The 18,370-nt window shown below is 36.1% G+C and overlaps 2 protein-coding genes across 5 annotated transcripts; both read right to left on the bottom strand.

Moving 5' to 3' along the window:
- Positions 1 to 92: 92 nt before the first annotated feature.
- LOC112282075 (uncharacterized) lies at positions 93 to 1,778 on the bottom strand. 2 transcript variants are annotated; one of them, XM_090254247.1, is made up of 3 exons: positions 1,639 to 1,778; positions 1,129 to 1,206; positions 93 to 244 (listed from the first exon to the last, which is right to left on the bottom strand). In XM_090254247.1, the coding sequence occupies exons 1-3, from the start codon at positions 1,661 to 1,663 to the stop codon at positions 93 to 95; spliced, it is 255 nt and encodes an 84-aa protein (XP_090110373.1). In that variant the 5' UTR covers positions 1,664 to 1,778. The 2 variants fall into 2 exon arrangements, with proteins under 2 accessions (XP_090110373.1, XP_024375034.1); XM_024519266.3 differs by lacking the exon at positions 93 to 244 and having other exon boundaries at positions 778 to 1,206.
- Positions 1,611 to 12,857, bottom strand: LOC112282055 (uncharacterized). 3 transcript variants are annotated; one of them, XM_090254239.1, is made up of 23 exons: positions 12,572 to 12,857; positions 10,471 to 11,842; positions 9,948 to 10,277; positions 9,484 to 9,603; positions 9,118 to 9,337; positions 8,369 to 8,544; positions 8,142 to 8,221; positions 7,896 to 8,027; positions 7,602 to 7,718; positions 7,212 to 7,304; positions 6,832 to 6,909; positions 6,427 to 6,483; positions 5,754 to 6,216; positions 5,342 to 5,397; positions 5,111 to 5,190; positions 4,888 to 4,970; positions 4,587 to 4,666; positions 4,215 to 4,291; positions 3,998 to 4,043; positions 2,425 to 3,858; positions 2,275 to 2,316; positions 2,050 to 2,142; positions 1,611 to 1,964 (listed from the first exon to the last, which is right to left on the bottom strand). In XM_090254239.1, the coding sequence occupies exons 2-23, from the start codon at positions 11,621 to 11,623 to the stop codon at positions 1,866 to 1,868; spliced, it is 5,109 nt and encodes a 1,702-aa protein (XP_090110365.1). In that variant the 5' UTR covers positions 11,624 to 11,842; positions 12,572 to 12,857; the 3' UTR covers positions 1,611 to 1,865. The 3 variants fall into 3 exon arrangements, with proteins under 3 accessions (XP_090110365.1, XP_090110363.1, XP_090110364.1); XM_090254237.1 differs by having other exon boundaries at positions 1,611 to 1,945; XM_090254238.1 differs by lacking the exon at positions 12,572 to 12,857 and having other exon boundaries at positions 1,611 to 1,945; positions 10,474 to 11,770.
- Positions 12,858 to 18,370: the final 5,513 nt, after the last annotated feature.

Raw genomic sequence — 18,370 nt, 5'->3', positions numbered from 1 at the left:
TTTACATTTCATTTACATCCGTATTTATACTTTTGTAACTTCAAATTTTTTCTCGTCATTTCAGTTTAAGCCAATGACCATGACAAATATTGTTAGTCTTTTTTGATGAATGGAATGAACAAACTCCAAACAATATAATCTTCTACATCGAATTCATGAAACGCATGCTTCCAAATATACAATTGAGGTATAGTCCCCCAAACGTGCAAATTGCAAGATGAAGTAGCATTGTGGCGCCAATATTCTGCATATCATAAAATAGAACACTTTTCCTCTCAATACCACCCATGGCAACCACTCCGACTGTGCGAAGAGTCTATACTTCACAATAAAAAATAGATCAGATTTGAAAAGGCCATATTTGCTTAAAATCTGATAGAGAGATGCAAAAGAGCATAGCAACACCAAAGAGCCGCCAATAAACAGTCAACACTTTAATTCTTTGATTATTGAGTTTTTGCAGTGTACTGTATAATATCATTCACTGGTGGGATAATTTACAATCTGCTTGGTTATAGAAGTAACACAAGACTACACTGGAGTTGTCATATAACATGGATTGAAAGATTTTAGCCGTAAAAAAAAAATTATTTCTTATTCTACAGCCTAGGCAAATATGAATCAACGTTCTTCACTAGCCCGACTTGCGAAGGAATTTCTCTTGGATGAAGATGAACTCGGACAATAAAAGCCCAAGTCTGAATCTACTCAGCTGCTTACAAGGGAACAAGTTGAATTGGAAAAGGATATTGCACCTCCTCCGTCGTTAAACCAATATGATTAGCTACTGAACATATCAGTATCATTATTATTCAAAAGTTGAACCTAGTGTACAAACAACAGAAGCTCACAAACTCTAGGGTCTGAATTTCTGCCTGTGGAAATATCTGTTGTAGGTTAGAAACGTCAGAACAAAACATCCCAGGATAAAAAGCCTAAATCCTGAAAGCCAGGTGTGCAGCAAGACTATATCAAAATGGGAATCTCTCGACGTCGACGAAGGCAAAACCATACTGCTTGTGATAGAGAACATTAGAAGTATACTGTAGACACTGAACACTTCAACCAAGATAATCAAAAACAGCAAACTTGAGGAAATCTTTTTATCTGGTTCACAAGATTTCGCACCTCTTACTCCCGTTTCTCGAGTTGATGGATGCAACTGGCAAGCTGATAGGGTGATGCCTTTGAAATTAGTGTGGTGACCTGGTACCAGTTCACAATACAATGGATTACTTTTAGCTGCTTGAAAAGACAGTTGCATGGCGGACACATGCCAGTATCTATGCTGAATTACAAAGTTCCCCCTGAATGTGATTGTCTTGTTAACCTTGGCGTTACCTAGACAACTAGTTCTTTTTTAATCACGACGAGAAGCATGTAACTCACAGATTAGAATAAAAAAGTGTGCAGTAGACATCAAAAGAATTTTTGACTGGTCCTGCATAGGTCAGGAACATCAGGAGCAGTGTGAATAACCGCACAGAAAACACGGTGATATACATTATAACACCTGCGACCTAATCGTGTCGACGATTAAGGGAAAAATAACAATTCAAGCAGCTCCACCCCAGAAACAACCTCCTATCATCCATATAATTTCTAGGGACTGGAAGAAAAGAAAATTGTTTCATTAACCTGGGGTAAATGGTTGCCACAACATTGTAAATTTTTGTAAGATGGGACACAAGCATCAAGCGGTGCCCCGTGTTTGTTGCCATTATTTCGAAGAATAAGTCTACACTAGAACGCAAAAGTTGGGTGGGGCTTCTTTGGGACTACTGTACAAAAGCCGCTGAACTGGACCAGATGCTGGTGGCTTCCTTCAGGACTGCCCTTCGCCACTCTTCAATTTGCTCGATTTACTATAAAGCCCAATTTGCAAGTCTACGTAAGCATCCACCTTCTCCAGTAGTTTGCTTCTGAGGATTACTTTCGTCATTCCCTGCATACAACCAGACATACTTTTTATATTAACTACCAAATTTATTTTCCGCAACAATGGAATATGAACGTCATGCTAACCATTACTGCAGAGCATATCTTCACCTGTGTTTTGTTTTCTCTATGCTTTTTGATCTCCTTACGAGTGACGACTTCAGTTAGCTTGCTGCAAAACTTCTCCAAGTCCTTATAATGTACCTTAAGAATCAGAACAGTATCCATTAGTGAGATAACTTTGAACACGGACAGGATGAAAAGCAATCAGATTACTGTGCCATAAAACGATTTAATCATTAACAAGTTGTTAAAATTTGAAAAGCCTTCACTTACCAATTGTTTCATCTCAACTCGGGCACGTACCATACCTGACACCTGCATAACTCATAGGAAATCAGAGATGAACTCACACGACTTCGATGAATAATCAATTAACTTCACACATCCAAGTTGGAAAAGGTGCTGCAAAATGCAAGAGCTTACATGGTGGTGGAAGCTTGAACATTCAGGGGTATCCCAACTCATCTCTCTTTGGCCTTTGTCTTGCACACCTTCCCTATATTCTGGGTGAGTGTAGACCTGTTGTATAGACACTACATCGCTTGGTATGCTACGAGAACGACTCATCGTATTTGAATCATAACCCCTTGTCTTTGCCTCGTGTTCTCTTTGAGTATGTGGAGGAGCTTCTAACCTTGTAACTCTACTTTCGTTGTAAGACCTAGCAGAACGTTGTGCTGGCTCAGGTAACCCGGCAATGGTTCTTTCTAACGTACGATTGCCTCGGAGGCTTGTAGGGGACATTCCTGGTATGGGAGGTTCTCCTGCCGTCTCTGGTTCTCTCGGCTCATTACTCGTACTTTTCATACTCGAGCTTTGTGAGACGGGATAGCTATGCTTCGCTTGACCTCTACTGTCTTCAGAACCTTCTCTGCCTAACCCAAAAGCATGGCCAGCAAAACCATCCATCGGCCTCGGGCCACTATGTCGCCAAGGTTGAGGTTGAGGTGGCGGTGGAAAGGAAGCCCCGCCAAACACAGGGTACATCATCGGCCATTGCACGGAGGGCATAGCGGGCACGAGTGGAACAGCCTGGTTAGGGTGACCTCGATGGTATGCATAAGGTAAAGGATGCATACCGACTGCTGGTATTTGCAAGGGGCCGCCTTGCATGGGGTGTGGTCCAGATACCATATCTGGTCTCAGCAGCTTCCCTCCAATACATGGTCTTTGTGACATTGGAGGCGTATCATTACCCATGGGATTCCTAGGCATGCCCAAGTGTACGGGCCCAGGAGAAATGGCTGGTCTTTGACCAGGCATCGGAACGGGAATATGACCAGGTGGAAAACCTTGATGTTGCAATCCCCCAGCCTGAACTACATGATGACCAGCATGATGTTGAGCAGGTGGAGGGGGTCCTGAAGCTCGTCCTGGTATTCCTGCTGGCGTTGAAGATACTGAAGGCTTTTGTGAGTGATCTGAGGAAATAGTCGTAGATGTTTGTTGCGAACCTGAAGCTGCTGAAAGATGACTTCTGGGTGTGAAGCCGGAAGCACCCTGCTCTGATGAACCGACTTGCTGATGATGGACAGCGCCATACAGCGCTGGGTTTGGCGTCCCTAATGGCGCGCTTGCTTCATAGGGTGCATCAGAATCTGTAACAGTGTCCCACCTACTTGGCCTTTTCCGCCCACTACCTGTAGGAGGGTTTGCTGAGTTACCTTCTACTGGCTGTTCCACTGAATTATTAGCCGATGAGCCTACTTGAGGAGACTCCATCACTAAGGGTGAGGGGAGGGTAACAGTCGTTTGTGGCAAATGTGGTTTAACTAGGGGCCGTTCAGTATTTACGACAGGCTTATGAGGCCGCGGTGGAACATATAGTTTCCGAAAATTACGAGCCATATTCTGAACCTGCATCATTAATTCGAGGGTCAACATATGAGCATCTTCACAGACAAAGAAATTTTCTGACGCACACATGACCTGACAAGCTCCACTACCATCACAACATTCATGCCGAAGAAAAGAATAAAATCAGGCTGAAAAATACCTCCATATCATCATGCCTAGAAAGGTCAAAGAGTGTGTCGGAAAAGCTGTACATACACACATGGTTACGGTCAGAACCATGGTCAGCAGGCGGTGAACATATTATTGCTAGTCACTTAGATGATTGCGCGATGGCGAGAAAAGTCAGTGATAGTAAAAAAAAAATAAAAGATAGGTATAATACAATTAACACCACCAACAAGTGTTAACAGGATTACCATTCATTGCCTGATCGCGGAGGGCTAAAAATGTGCTCGACTGTTAAAACCCTCCTTTTTGCTAAATGATCCAAAACCTTAAACATAGAAACTATAATACATTAGTAATAAAAACATCTCATAGTGAACATAAAGAAATTACATGTTCTCTGCACATTGTTCATCTTAGCAATGAGAGTAAAAGGGTTGCAATCAAATCTGCACTACCATCAACTTATCCTTCATGAATTGCAAGGAAAATGCGAACTATCAGCGTTAGACATTCAAGCACTGATCATTATAGCAACTTGACGTGACTGCCGGTACACGCTCATGAAGAAGCATTTATAGTAAGCCAGATCATGAGAGGAAGTTCGGAGTGAAACTTAGAACCTTAAGCAGCTTCCGAAGGATTGGTCTCTTCTCGAAGGACTTCCGAAACTGCTTAAGCAAGTTGTGAAACATCTGTAAACCTGCACTCCACGCCACAATATAGACAGAAATTGAGACATTCACAATGTTTGATCTAAAGTCGTTCATCGTGCTTCAATTCATAGCTATGGTACGGCACTAAGATCATAACGACTTCTATGAAGTGTATGAAATTACAAACGTAACTTGTGTATGTATCTATTAACGTTGCGTCATAAAATAAGACTGCAAGAACTAATAAAACAGCAATCTAAATCCATACCATTCTTGTCCATGATGTCCTTCAGCAAACTCGACTTTTGAGTCTTGAGAAGTGCCTCCAAAAGCATCGATAGGTCACGAGCACTGCTGCCATGAAGAAACTATTGAGGATTTTTCCCATTCAAATTTTGTTATAAAATTCAAATTGAAGCATCGACAAACTAGATTATTACTACACAACAACTAAAAAGAGAGCTAAAAAATATAATAAATGAATCACAAACCTGCAGGCAGCAGCCCCGTTCACATTGCCACCAGAAGCTGCTGTAAGCACCAACAGCTTTAGATACTGTTTTGCAGCGTCCTGCGATCACAAGTGATCATCATATCAGGGGTCTCTATATATTTCGGAATGAACAGAACAGAACAGAACAGGCATAATATCTCGAGCGCTTCAAAGATCTGGACCACTAACGTAAGCATCAAGAATTAATGTAGGGGCATCAATGACTAACCTTTTGTTTTCGAAGCCCTCCAAACTCATTCGTCAATTCTCCCAATTTCTCTTCAACTGCAAAAACAAGAGCAGAGCATAACTAACAGAATTGCTACACCATTGGATAACAACCAATCATTTCTAAGCACGAGGTTTGCACGAGTGTGAAGTTACTTATTCCATATGCTGAAGAATTACACAGACAACATGTGTTGCCATGCTTGTACACAAGGAACTCAGATTTTTACAACCATTCAAAGTGTGAGAAGGTTACTAAGTGTTATGCTACACAACAGGTAGTAACAAGTATTCCCAGAGATTTAAAAACTACAAAACTTCGCCCTAGTATGCACAAATTGAACCAAGAAAAAGGTAAGACGTGATAAAACAAAGCAAATAATGAGAAATGTGTGAAGTGGTCAGTCTCATACCATCACTGTGGTAAGTATTGCGAGTGCCAAAGCGAGAGGCAGCAAAAAGTCTTGATGGTGCTGATCTGTGGCTTCCTACTTTAGAAACTGCTGCTGTCTTTACTCGTCTTGATCTCTTCGGGCTTACCAGGTCTTTCGCTCTTCCTGAGTAAAACTTACGTTTCACTCCTCCAAATTTCCAATTGTTATCGTACATGCTCTCACTGCCTGCTGTTATTCTTGCTTTCTTTGCCGCCCCTTCTTTTGATTTCCCGGCTGCAATATCACGTTCCTCGTCGCTTTCTGCGTATAACATGATAGGTTCTGGATCCTCTCCATCATCACTATCAACATCCACAACGTTCTGTGGAGTGTCTGGGTCAACCCCAATGAAACCTCGACATTTACTTGCACCACACTCACACTTCTTGGCATCAGCGCCACCAACACGTACAAAGTTGTAATCAAAGGTGACCTCTTCTCTCTGGCGACAGCGATACGACAATGTTTAGCTACTTGCTACTTGTACAAAGATTAATCAATGTTGTTAAAACAAAGTGTTGCCTTCGATACCTCATACTTCAAGTAATTTAGAGCTTCAACAAAAACAAGCGATGTTCAAAACGACGTCTTACTTCATCATTATCAACCTAAAAATTAAAAAGATTTCCACAAGGGACACTAAAAGAGGTACCTCTTTTATATCACGGATAGCGAAAAGCCCAATACAGACTTCACCGTCCACCATCCACTACAACCAAACGCACCCCAAGTGAGAAAAAGACAGATCATTATAAAAACTCCTTCCGATAATTCACCTGCACCTACTTGCTGCAAACCTCTGTCACTCTGCGACTATTTGATCCATAATCGTGAAATATAATTAGTTCAATTGACAAAAAACTAAGTGAAGCTTCCAGTTCCAGCTCGAGTAGAAAAAGCGAGTATACCAAAAAAATATACGATAATCAAGTCTAAAAATCACACTAAGAAAATATTATAATATTTCCAGGATTTAACAATTCAAATGTCTTTAAAACAAGGGAGAGCACAGAAACAAGATGACATCCTCCGAGTGGCAGAATTTCAACTCGAGTACCTTCTCCGTTTGACAGTTGGGCTCACAACTATGATTAATAAAACGCCCCAAGTTGCCTTTATTGCAAGCATCAATAATCTGCAAAACCGGAGCCCCTTTTATAGCTGATGAATCTCATTTCAAAATCTGATGCGTTCATCCACATCGCTAGTCTTCAAAACTCTCATGTATGATAGAAAGCACAAATTTTAGGACTGAACTTTAACTAAGAATTGTACGTCGAGGCAATTCAAAAGAACTAGACATCTCAGAGGATAACAATAATTATTTGAAAAGTGGCGAGGACGACATAGACTTGCTTCGAAAGGTCCACAGTTGTACTGCTAAACCTCAAGTTCATCTTTCTACAAAGTGATCACAATGTCAAAGCAAGAGATTACCTCATTGGCACTCAATGTCATAAAATAGAAATGCTTTTGAGAATTCATCGAATATTCCTTTTGACGCGCTTCAAAAGATGGCATGTCCAACACCTGGAAAAAGAAGCAGCAAATCAGCAAATGTCATTGCACAAATCAAAGACGATCTAACTGAAGCGGACAACGAAAGAAAGGTAAGCCACATGATAAGACAGAAAAAGAATGCAAAGGCACAGATGAGAAGAAAACAAATCTTGAACAAAACACAACTCATCTGCATAAAGATTAGCTTACACATTATATAACACTTCTACTACCAGGAACCTTGACATCACTCCAACAAGCATCATGCATGACCTAACACAGAGAAAATAAAGAAACCAAGCTTGCTCGAGGGAAAAAATGACGTACCTCCCCAACATACTCTATGATAAATGTGCCCCTTGGTATGTTCTCCAGGGCTCGAAGTCCATGGCCTTTTTTCCCGCATCGAAATAGTTCCACATTTGCGTAAGTCCGCTTTTGGAACTGCAATATAAGACATCATGAGACCTCAAAGCAAACAAACTTTGTTTTCACGCAAAAGGAAAAAAATCAAACAAAAGAAACCCGATACAAATTCTTATCCATAAGACGAAAAGAAAATACTGGAATGTAGGAACCATCAAGCGCTAAACTACAGGAAAGCCAACATTCTAAACACACCTGCTGATTTGTGCACAATGGTCCACATGGACATTGTTGCGGCAAGCACTCGACATTGAGTATTCGATTTAAGCAGTCCTCGCCGCAGCCAACTTCCCCCGGTTTAGGAGGCGCACACTGACATACCATTGCCTGAGGGAAAAATACAAAAGAAAACTTTAAACACCAAAAAACATACACTGTTAATTGCACTCGCTTTATTCACATCCAAACAGGTTTCAAGTATGCGAACTCATTCAAAACTACCTCATCAGCATCTTGGTGTTTTTGGTTGCGGTGTTTGAAAATATTTCGCTTTATAAGCGTCCACACAGCTTGTCCATTCTCTGCCACAGCTTAAAACTCCATCTCAAAAATCCCAAATAAAAACCCATACAATGTCATGTCAAAACTAAGGATATGAATTGCACGATATTAAATGAAATCCTGTACAAATAGAAAAAATGGCAATAGAACATTAATCACTCCCGCACCTTGTATACCGTTATACATGGGCCTAGAATCACAGGTTTCATCTTCTTTTCCATCTTCATCTTCATCACAAAAGGAGCTTTCAGAAATTCCTAGATCTCTATTTATTTCTTCGTTGCTTTTCACTTGAGGGATAGAGCAATCTGCGAACTGCTTATTCGGATTCTCCTTACATGACCTGCAGAAAGAAGTTTCGCTTAGTCTTCGATAAAAACTACAAAAAAACTTGTCCCTATCCAATATTAGTAACCCTATGCTCAACAAGGGTTCTTCAGCTGGCAGTGTCCAGCATAGTTGCTCTCAAGTCCAGAGTAATCAACAGTCAATATCTTTCCAGTATTAATATCTAATAAAGCGACAGTTGCCACACATTAGATACTAGACATTGAACTTCTATTCTGGCGACTGAAAAGTTCAAATAGCATCCTACATCTACTTCATGATGTCATCCTTGCAAGTGGAAAACTAATAAGTCAGAATAACATAAAATGATTCCTTGCACTAAAACTAAATCAGATCCAATAGTGGGCATCCAGCCTATTTCGTAGATGATCGCTATTAAAATTTTGCCTTTAAGATAATCCCTATGGGTTATCAAACCTATTTGAAAGTATTCTGGAAGGTAACAATCTCAACAAAATTATCAAATAGTTACAGTAAATTAATGAAACAATCATCAGCCAAAACAAATCAGATAAATCTATCGAAGATACTTGCGTGTCAACCCAAAGGTCAAAAATAGAAAATTTACCAATAGACATTTGTGTCCCCTATCTTCTCAGCAAGCTCCACTGGAATGCTACGCCACTTCTTACAATCGTCACACTTAACCCATCCAGCTTTAGAGTCGATGCTAATGCTCTCATCCACCTTCTCACTAGTAGTGTTTTCATCACCCTCAGTTACACCACTCGAATCGTCTTCTCCAACAGCAGTATTTTTAGTCTGCCTTGAGAGACTTTCTGTAACCACTGACAGAACACAATTAAGGCATTAGTAAAGGACCTCTAAAAAATAGACAACGGAAAGGAGAAAAAAATCTCAAAAAAGAAAAAGAAAAAAGAAGCAGGCTTCACCCTGAAGATTCAAACTGGTCAAAGAGTATGAAGCAACTCACCAACACTGCTGTCAGCCTTCACGGCACCCGGAACATCACCAGTGGATACGTCTATCTCTTGATTGACTGATTTGAGTGAGTCGGACTTTTTGTCAAGCAGCAAAGCACCTTCTACTCCACCTGATGAAAAGAAGAAGAGACAGCAATAATTTACACCTAGGACACCACACAGTACCTCATGCCAGAAGAATTCACTTACACCTAGGACAGAAAAAGTTCTGATTCATGTCACTTCCCAACTTTTTTCTCTACGTCAATCATCCTCACTACAACAAACTGACAATAGATTTCAAAAATTGAACTTGTATATTTTTTGAAAAACAAACCAAAAGAGACACATACAATTCGAAGGACTACACGGTGTGAATGACAGTGCTAACCCAAACTATATTGAAGGTCAGTCAAATTTTCCAGTTTAGTTCTATAGTTTTTAGCACATGTGACTTAGTTGTAAAATATGTTACCTGATTGAGGGCAGGCAGCTTCTAAAGCTGTCTGCAACGTCGGTCTCTCTTCCAAAGGACTTGAGGATGTCTTTTGATTACCATCATTCCCATTTTCTAAGGCCTGAGAACCGAGAGTTAATGTTCTGCTTTTGGAAGGACATACCCTTGAGATTTTAGCCTCTGAACTGCTCCTACTTCCCACATGGTCATCATAATCATGGATCTTCTCAAAATAAATAGAAATCTCTTTCCCAGATTGTAAGTGTTTGGTCTTTTCAGCTAGCAATTCAGAACTCCTGGCCATGTGTACATCGCTTGATGAGGCCTTAGATGCAAGTTTTGTAGCACCTGCAAACGATTCAAAACACCCAATTGTCTACACATCCCATTGAACATTTGGAGCAGTTTGCGAAGGACCAGTAGCAGTATCTGTAGGTTTACTTTCTTATCATTTGATGTCGCACAAATAAAAAGACGGGAATAGCAGATCGAGCACTAGAAAAGACGACAAAGGAAAGAGAAAGCCCGTTAGGGCGCTTACCACCTCTTGCGTTATCACCACATGTGACCTTACTGTCTTTATCTACGCTTGCAGCTGTGGTATGTGCGACGTCATCCCGAGAGGTCACAGAACTCGAATCCTCTCCGTCATTCCCGTTTAGTTTGAATGCGTCTTCGCCTGCTTTTGAGGCGCTATTACTCTCTCTCGACGCATCCTCCTCTTTAGAATCCGACACTTGAGGCTGTGCCTCAATTTCTGTCAGATCCTTGGGGAGTTGAAAAATGGTTTCACAACGTGATTGAACGTCTACTCTGGCTGTGACATCCTTATGATCGGATATCACAGGACTTGTACCTTCAGAATTAGCATTGATAAGTCCAGTGCATCCTTGCCTACATTTTTCATCCTTTAGGTTCGCCTCCGGCAAATCTGCAACTCGTATTTCAATCATTTCTCGGGCCTCACTTCTGGATGTACTGGGAACCTCGTTGTGGATTGCATTCTCTTCTGGATGTAATATCACAATACTTTGAAGATTTTCAAATATATTACTGTCACAAAAATCCCCTCTTGTATGTGTGGCGGGTCCAGTGGTTCCAGCACTCTCTTTAACCACACAAAGGGGATCATCGAGGATACCAAGGTCCTCTGATTTCTTGACTCTTGCCGTTTTCGCTTCACCAGTCTCATGTGGCAATGTCGGTTCCCCACAAATCGAAGCGTAACCTACTGGGGTTCTAACTTCCACTGGACTAGCACCTGCGTTCTCAGGTTTCATGGTCGAATCCTGATGGAAAGCTCCGACTTTAACATCGTTCTTCGATTCCTCAACCGAATCCCCAATGCATTGCACACTCTCTGCTGTAGGAGCTTTCTTCCGCCTACCTTTTCTTCCACTACCTGATGGCTGTTTAATAACAGGGGGACTTCCACCATCAGTACCCGCATGTATTGAAGAAGCCTTGCCTTTGAGACGAGAGCTCCGTCGCCTCCCGTCGTCCAAGGCAGGGATCTCTGATGTCATTCCTTGTTCAGAAATTTCACTGCTTAACTTCGATCCAGGTTGCTGCATTTCGCCTGTCTCGACGGTGGACGACACAGTACCTTCTCGTTCATTTGGAAAGCCTGTCACATGATTCCCCTCCAGAGCTCCCCTCCTATCAGAATCAGAATAATTTACAGTAGGAGCCATATCTGTCTGACAAATCTGTCAACGAGATTGTGGACCGACCCCTTACTGTATGATGTCTTCCACTCAACCTCTGCGTTCTAATCCCCAAACTGAGAGTGGAAAGTGAGTTCTCCATCAACCCTCAAGGATAAAACCAGAGGTGGTCCATGTTTAATAACAATTCAGAGCCAACGGTCAATTCACCATAATGATAGCAACCTTCACAACAATAGTGAACACCTGCATTGCACAACCTAGAGCTGTAAATCGATTGATCACAGGAGGGCTCAACTACTTTCTTCCTACAAAATCCGATAGCTCTAATCCAGCACCTCATTCTTTCTAATCTGACTCGAATACTTTCTTCTGTAACAGAAGGTTACAAACAAGCGTTAACCTAAAAGCCAATTGTCAGGGGATACGAGACATTCACGCAAGAGCTTACATTGCATTTAAAATTCTCTGCCATCTTCCACATTTCCATATGCCTGCAACTCTACCGCGTAAGAACACTTACTATTACCCTCGTCCAAAACTTCTGACCTACATAAGATGCCATTAATTAGGGTTTCAGAAATTGCATCATGTGCTTTCCATGCCCTACTACGCTATCTCAATCGACACTGCACAAAATTCAGACCACAGAGACAAAAAGAAACACCAGATGAACCTTCTGACACCTCTGCCCTCGCATCTACCTTCTCACACAACTGTCTATCTATTGGACGTCTCCAAACACTCCCAAATCTGCCGACACGAACATTCCCACTCTCTCGCACCGTACAACTGCCATGCTCACATACTCACACCCAAACGATCCCTTTCCTTCTCACTAGGACTCTCGAAAGGGAAACATCAACATCATCGTGTTCGTCATCTTCATCATCACCCTAACATGCTGTGCCCCCTTGAGCAAAAAAGAAAAGAAAAGAAAAGGGAAAAGAAAACACCGCCACATCACGCACGCACCTCGAATCTTCAACATGCTGCCACCATCCGACGCCCTACTGTGCTCAAGCGCTACCCTCTACTGAGCTCTCCGCGGTCCATCCTCCAAGCGCACCAGCCTAGTCTCCCTCCCAAACCTAGATACTAAACTTATCCCTTAAACTAGCACTCCAAACTAGTCGTCATCTCGCGGTACAGCGTTCCCCTAACCTACAGGCCCTGTCCCTGTCCCAACTCCGTTTCGATCCCATCACTACCACACTACTGTATGTCCAAATCCACAGCACCTGCACAGAAAGTCACTTACGCAATCGCGACCAAGAGTTTGCTGCTCCGATGCTGGTGCTGGTGCTGGTGCTGTCGATGATGATGCTGATGACGATGATGATGATCCCGAATCCAAAAATGGAAGTGGCACATCGCCATAGCCGGACGTAAAGAATGCGGCCAGAAGTTCCGTCCCAGCTAATGATTGGAGACGACTCCGCCCTCCCCGCGCCCTTCTACGCCAGAATCAGCCAATCGCCATCATATCCAAGCTCGTGATTCCGCTTCAACAATGTTGAACCGCCGAGATGGAGCAATTGGGGAGCACGCTGGCAGAACCAAGTCACGCGGCAGTCACCGCGATTCCTGTTCTTCGTCTCCGCCGCGGTTTCCGTCGTCCCTCTCGACGGTCTTCGTTCGTCTCCGAACGAAAATAGGGACGGGGTCTAGGAGCCTGGCCAAGGCTTCCACCCGCCCCATGCATGGCCTCCTTGTCTGTCTGTGATGCACCATCTCCAGATGATGGCCACAGCGATAGGGGTTCCCCGCTTGATACCCGGTATTCAAGGGTTCAGGACCACTTTCTCTTTCTCGAGATTTCATCTCACCCGGGTGACACCTGGGATTCGAGGGCTGGGGCCCTCTCTCGAGAGTGAGATTTCACCCCACCCCGCTTCATAGAAGCGTACATTATTGCACATTACTATACTTAATGTGTTATGTTACATATAAAAAATAAAATATTTTTTTAAAATAATTTACAGAATTAATAAGTTTAATTAAGTAATAATTAATGAATATAGCTTGAATCATATTAAACGTTTTAATAGTTTAATTATTTTTAAACCTTTTATTATTTTATTAAATATTCAAATTTAATGATATCAGTTGATTTTTATATTATATATTGAAGCAAGAATTTTATTTATGTTACTAAAATAAAAATTAATGTATCTGGCTTGAGATTTCATTTTTAAAATAAAGAGTGTTTTAAATGTTTTAAAACGTTAAGAACTGAAATGGTGTTTTAAAAAACAATCTTCAATATTCTGAAATAAAATAATATATGAGAAATTTATTGAATATTTTTAAAATTTTAAAATTGATTCAATCATATTTATGAAATTTAATTAAAAAAAAATATTAAGAAAACTTATTCTTTATTTCAAATGACCTCTATAGTCAACTAATGTATTGATGATATATTGTTTTCAAAAAAAAGAAGGATCTATTTGTGATTTTTTAAAAATTTATAATTATAATTATTTTATAGTTATATATATATATATATATATATATATTTATATAAATAAGTATATATATTTATATAAATAAGTATATGTATTTATATAAATATATATAAATATCAAGTATGAATTTGCATGCTATCAAAAAATATATGTTTTTTATTTTTTATTTATTTATTCTTTAACTTGCACTAGTTTTTAGAACAACTAATTGCAAACTACATTTTGCACATTAATCATTTCAATGATTGTTGTTTTGGTACTACAATCAATTGTGCCTATTTCAAAAATGTATACAATAATATTTAAAAAAAATTAAAGTAATTTATTATAAAAATGGTTGATAAATAGTTTTATAAACTTAATATAAAAATAAATATATCTATTATTGAAATAGCATGTAAGATGTGTGTATATATATATATATATATATATATATATATTAGTTTAGTATTATTTAATAATTATTGATATTTTAATTTAAATTCATGAAATTTAAAAATCATCTATTTTACTTCTTATTAAATCCAATATATACTATTCAAATATAATATCATATAAAAAATAAGTAAAATTATATGATTGTTTGATAAGATTCAATTACTTTGGATTTTTTCAACTATTACTCAATGTTATTTATTTAAGTTGGTTTTACATCTACAATTAGATTTTAGACAAGCTTCAAATATATATATATATATATATATATATATATATATATATATATATACATGTAGTTACTACATTTTTACAACTCTTCTATACTAATTTAGATAATTGATGCACTTTATTAAGGTAAATTATTTCTATTATAATTTATAATTTCTTTTTTTAGTTGTTTTTATTTACGATTATAATATAATGTAATATATATATTCTAAGTTATTCTTATTTATATTAAAAAATTATAATTAGATAGTAGTATAAAATGTATTAAATATGGCTAATAACAATTACTTTATTTTTTATTTTATTATAAAAACATAAATTATGTATTATAAGTACTATAAATATTATATAAGGGTTAATAATTATTTATAGATTTTATACACAATTTTATAAAGCTATTAAATATTAATATTATTAATTAGAAATATGATATTATATATTAAATATTAAATATTTAATATTTAAGATTCTAATATAATTTCTAAACTTAAATAACTTAATAACTAAGTATCTTACAAAATCCTAAGATACTTTTGTAGATACATAAAGTACCTTTTATCCTTTTATTAGCTACAACTTTATTTATCCATTAAACTATCTTATAATAAAAGGCTTACTATCTCTTATGCAAAGCTCTACATATTTAAAAGAAAAAAAAAAATATTAGAGACTTCTTTTAAGGTGGGGCAAAAATTTGTTCTCTGGTTCTTTTTCTATAAGACCTAAAATGTAAAGGTAATTGAAAATATAATTATTATAATGACCTAAAAAGGTAATTGAGCATGTTTCACATGTGATGTTATAAATCTACAAGTAATTACCATTCTTAATATAAATTTACTTATATAAAAAAATAAAAAAATAAGAAACTTGAATAGTATCATAATTTTTTTTCTTTTACTTCTAAGTAAAACAAAATTAAAATTTTAAAAAATTAATGCTTCATATATATATATATATATATATATATATATCTAAATGAGTCTTACTACAAAGACTATTTATAATCAAAAGAATTCAAAACTAATTTATTATATCCTACAAAAGCATTATAAGTATGCTAAATTTTAAAAACCTTAATTTTGATCTGTGACTACATTAAAGACATTGAGAGAAGAATTGTAGTGATTGTAAACAAGAGTCTTTTAGAGAAATAAAAATTCTATTTGCAAGTATTACAATTATAAAAAAATCCTTAAACAAAAAGAAAAAAGAGAAAAGAAAATAGAAATTTCTTTGCATCTTGATTGATTAGTTAATAAAAAAAATTCAGATGATCTTTAAGTTCAAATTTATTATAAATTATCACATTTAATAATTTATTTTTACTTTATTTAGTCCATCAAATAACTATTTCTTTGACAAATGAATTTAAAATAAAAAAATCAAGCATATTACATCCATAAGATAAAAAAATCCTCTATATTTTCTAAATATAGAAAATCATTACAAACAACAAAATTTAAACAATGCCATATTATTGTACCAAATTATTGTTAAAAAAGAAAAATAATTGATCATTGTACACTTTTCATATAATAAGATAATTGATAGAAATAATAAAATTTGTATAAAAAATTAATATCAAATCATATACACAATAAATTCATATATAAAAATAGTATCAAAAATATTTTATAAAATATTAGCATCATAAAATCCTAATCTTAAATATATCATAAATGTTTTAAAACTATATTTTAAAAACTTATTTTTTTTTATTTTATTTCTTCTATTTTATTCTATTTTTATAAATTAAATCTTTTTGTACTAAAGTTATATCAAATAATAATTTAAATATTATTTGGATTTAATAGCATCTTAAAATCTCTAAAATTTCTAAAATTTAAATTATTATAATATTTTATAATAATAAAAAAACATAAATTTACTCTTAAATTTGAAGAAATAAATTATCACACATGCAAATCATAATTGAGTGAAATAGAATCGAGTTAATAAATTTAAATCAAAAATAATATATAATATTATTGTCATGGAAATCAACATTGGATTAAGTAATCGTGATGATAATGTGAATTAGATAGAAGTAAAAATAAATAAATTTGATAATATCTTGTGGAAAAGCTTTTTAGAAGCTTTAAGAATGCAAATTTGATTTTATACTTGTTTGTAGGTGATTGATAGGTTAAAAATTAGGCTAATAAGTTGGCTTCATATTGTACATGTTGACTACTTATTTTTACAAGTGAACTAGATGTTGCATATGTTGACCACTTGTGGTACAAGTTGGCCATGTAGCATATGAGAAACTTGCCTTGCAAGTTAGACACATGTTTTGCAAATTGGATACATGTTGGATAATTTATAATATGTTGTTGCATAATTTTTTAGTTATATATTATACATGGAAGCAAAAATGAATCCTTCTTCATTCTTAACAACACCTTTTTTGTGTTCTTGTCTTTGCTTAAGAATCTCTACTTTGTTTGCATTTGGCAATAGCCATTTTAGTTTCTATCTTAAATCTACTTTGATTTATGTACTTTTTTTTTTTTAATACAAGAATATATATATATTTTTAAATTTTTTTTTATACTTTATATCCTTGATAGTTATACAAATAAAATTATATGCTTCTGTGTTGTTATTAAATCTATAATTATTATTAAAAATACTCTAAAATTTTAAACCATTTAAACTAATATAAAAGATAAAATAATAAATTTTACATCCTTTATGAGGAATAATTTAGAAATAATTTTGTAAAAAAAAAAAAAAAAAATTGACATAAAAATAATTTGAATATATATATATATATATATATATATATATATATTTTAAAAAAAAAACCTTGATTTAAAAATAAGTCAAAATGAGAAGAGAAAAGTAGTATGGAAAGAATTTAAAGGAAAGATAATGTAAATAGGACTTGAAAAAGAAAAGTTAGTATGAAACAACAAGGTGATGAAAACCACCTTAGGTAGAGAAGGTGGTTAGAAAAAAGTGATTTTACTAAATTCAAATATTACTATTCAAATAAAACCTACTATTCAAATTATTCAAATTTATTTTTTATATTTTTTATAAAATTATTTAAATTATAAAATTCTATTAAAATAATTATAGATAGCCATAAATTTATATTATAATTATAATAAAGATATATAATAAAGGATTTATCATTGACATTTTATTATATCATTTCAATACATCTTTTTGATATATTGAAAAGTCATGAGAATTGCAAGGAAGAATTCACAAAGACCTTTGGAATTTTTAACATAAGAAAAAAAAAAAAAGCTTAAGAGACAAGACCAATGGTGATAAGGCAAGGTTCATCGAGGAAAGCTATGTTCTACTTCAAAGTAAATATCATCAACTTTGACAAAGATGTGAAGGAACATAAATAAGAAATTGAAGAACAAAGATGATTAAGATATATATAGAATTTAATAGCTAAATGATGGGCCTCAACTTCAATGTTGACTTTAATTCCAAAGAAACATACATTCAAGCTACAACTTTTGGAAGACAATGAATAATATTTATAAAAATTTGATATAAATACATCAATAGCTCATATGTGAAAATATAGAAGGAATAACCTATGAGTTTAAAGGTGTGAATGTCAATGTATTCAATTGTATACTTTGCATATAACCTCTTGCAATAA

This window comes from Physcomitrium patens, chromosome 1 (assembly GCF_059467195.1).
Source record: "Physcomitrium patens ecotype Gransden chromosome 1, ASM5946719v1, whole genome shotgun sequence".
In the NCBI taxonomy this organism is placed as follows: Eukaryota; Viridiplantae; Streptophyta; class Bryopsida; order Funariales; family Funariaceae; genus Physcomitrium; species Physcomitrium patens.
The sequence above is the reverse complement of the archived record's forward strand: the minus strand, read 5'-3'. Positions and strand labels throughout refer to the sequence as shown.

Coding starts and splice junctions, on each gene's coding strand:
- LOC112282075 (XM_024519266.3), bottom strand. CDS start 1,663: ATGTTGTGGCAACCATTTACCCCAG. Junction 1,207..1,638: donor GTGGCAACCATTTACCCCAG/GTTAATGAAACA, acceptor AACTGGTACCAG/GTCACCACACTAATTTCAAA.
- LOC112282055 (XM_090254237.1), bottom strand. CDS start 11,623: ATGGCTCCTACTGTAAATTATTCTGATTCTGATAGGAGGGGAGCTCTG. Junction 5,191..5,341: donor GAGGGCTTCGAAAACAAAAG/GTTAGTCATTGA, acceptor TTGTGATCGCAG/GACGCTGCAAAACAGTATCT. Junction 4,044..4,214: donor CCGCGATCAGGCAATGAATG/GTAATCCTGTTA, acceptor GTGTATGTACAG/CTTTTCCGACACACTCTTTG.